Consider the following 2,100-nt stretch of genomic DNA (forward strand, 5'->3'; position numbering starts at 1 on the left):
AAGCATGAGCAGCCTTTACAGTGGCTAGGCGTAAGTTCATTTTTAAATGCTTTATATTCAGGATTTGGTTTCTAATATCCAATTAGAAAAAAAACAAAATTACTACCAACATCTAAGTGACAATTCCTTCTTTTCTTACATTAAAGAATCGATGTGCAAGCCTGGCCCCTCCATAAGCCACTGCTTATGCCGATTCTCCTACCCTTTCCCCATCTACAGAATCTATGAAACCTGAGCAAACTGAGCAAAGTTTGGGGGATAAATCAGGGTTCTGAGGTGATTATCTGTTAGAACATACATATCCGTCATAATATAAAATTGCCACCAGACATACACACAAACAACTCAATATTTCAAAAGTTGAAAGGAGTCTTTCCTAAGAGGTCATAGAGCCTTTGCCCTCTTGTAGATAAAGCAGGGAAGCCTGGAGGTTAGAAGTGGCTTAAACACCATACAGGAGTGGCAAAGCCTGGACAGGAACCTGGTCACCTTAAAGGCCAGCTCTGTGCTTGCTCCCACACTGCTGCTCCTCACTGCCTGCTCACCACTCGGGGCCCCTTTCCAGGCTCTATCACGAATGAATATGATGAATAAAGGAATACAACACCACTTACATACATACGATGTTTCTGTAAGGTCTTAGGACTCTCTTCTTCCCAACCTTCAAGATCAAATCTATTGTCACTCGCTTGTTTTATTCAAAATATTGCTTTTGAAGTAAATTAATCACACCCATACTTCTATAGGGTGCCTACCCATAGACATAGTATCTTTTCAGTTTATCCTCTTCCAAGACAACGTACTGACACTGATGCAACTAATTTTTTAAACAAGTAATGTTCACAAAAATTTGAGGAGACCATCTTATACTTCTATGCAAATATATTCCAGAAAATGCCGGATACATTGCTCTGTGCTCCCCTGAGGTTACCGAGGAGGAAGGGGTGGCAAAAGAAAACCAATCGTCATCATTACTTCTTTTTTTAATTGTTTAACTTTATTACTGTTGCACCATTTATACAATTACATATAATTTCAATGCATCCATTGTACATTTTTTTGTTATTTTTTTTAATTTTTTCCCATTTTTCCAATGAGTGGTGTATTGGTGTCTGTGACACAGGATGGAGGAGAAACTGGAACTGCAATGAACGCAGACGTTTTTATTTTTTATTTTTTTTTCATTTCCACTGACCAATAAACAGAACTACAGGTGCACCCAACCACGGACATGCATTAACTCGTCATGAGAAATCTAGGGAGGCTAAGTTGGATGAGAGAATGTGTGTTACTCCCAAAAATACCTGGGGAGGAGGCATGGAGATACATGTGGACAGGCTCAGTGGGCTGTCTGAAAGGTGGCATTCATCCACAGACATTTAAAAAATATCAAAAGAAGAAAGGCGGCAAATTAAAAAAAAGGAAACACAGAAAATACTGCTTTCATAAAGATCTGATTGCCTTTGGAAGGGCCCTGCGGGCAGAATCAAACGGAACGCTCCCTACTCCCCTTGCAGAATTCGGTACCCATCTGAGTTAGCGGCGGACTACTTTCAGACACTGACCTCGAAACGCCAGGACTGGTTGGTAGAGTTGACTGAAGGTATATTAGATATTTCCCCACAAAAATACTATTTGGATTCTCCCCATCCCCCCTCCCTCCTTTGATGGGACATCTTTTCCTTTTCATTTCTTTTTATTTTTTTCCCTTGGGCAATACATATCATGACTTCCAATTTGAAACAAGTTAGTATAGGAGAGAGACAGAGAGACAGACAGAGAGAGAGAAACAGGTTGTGTCGAAGCTGTGATCTCTTTTCCCATAGGCTGTCCTTGTTACTCCTTCACCGCCACGGTTTGATCGGAATTCATGGCCGGGGCCTCGGCAGGTTTGACCTCGTCTGCGGGGGCTGCGGGGGCTGCGGGGGCCTGGGCCTTGGGCGTGGAGCTGGGTGCTTCCGTGGCTGCTGGGGTCTCCTTGGACGATGGGGCAGCCTCAGTGCTGCTGGGTTTTGAGTCTGAAGCTGGGGCCCCGTCACTTTTCGTTTCCTGCGAGGCAGGAGCCGCGGGAGCCTCAGTCTTTGCGGGTTCCCCTCCCTC

General features: G+C 43.6%; 1 protein-coding gene across 1 annotated transcript in view; it reads right to left on the reverse strand.

Annotated features, from left to right (window-relative positions):
- Positions 1-980: 980 nt before the first annotated feature.
- Positions 981-2,100, reverse strand: part of BASP1 (brain abundant membrane attached signal protein 1) — a 23,004-nt gene continuing 21,884 nt past the window's right edge. Inside the window, exon 3 of the mRNA XM_006769476.2 lies at positions 981-2,097. Coding sequence (XP_006769539.2) covers positions 1,837-2,097 — 261 coding nt within the window. The 3' untranslated portion in view covers positions 981-1,836. The remainder of the gene's footprint in view (positions 2,098-2,100) is intronic.

The sequence above is a fragment of the Myotis davidii genome, unplaced genomic scaffold, assembly GCF_000327345.1.
Source record: "Myotis davidii unplaced genomic scaffold, ASM32734v1 scaffold143, whole genome shotgun sequence".
Lineage (NCBI taxonomy): Eukaryota > Metazoa > Chordata > Mammalia > Chiroptera > Vespertilionidae > Myotis > Myotis davidii.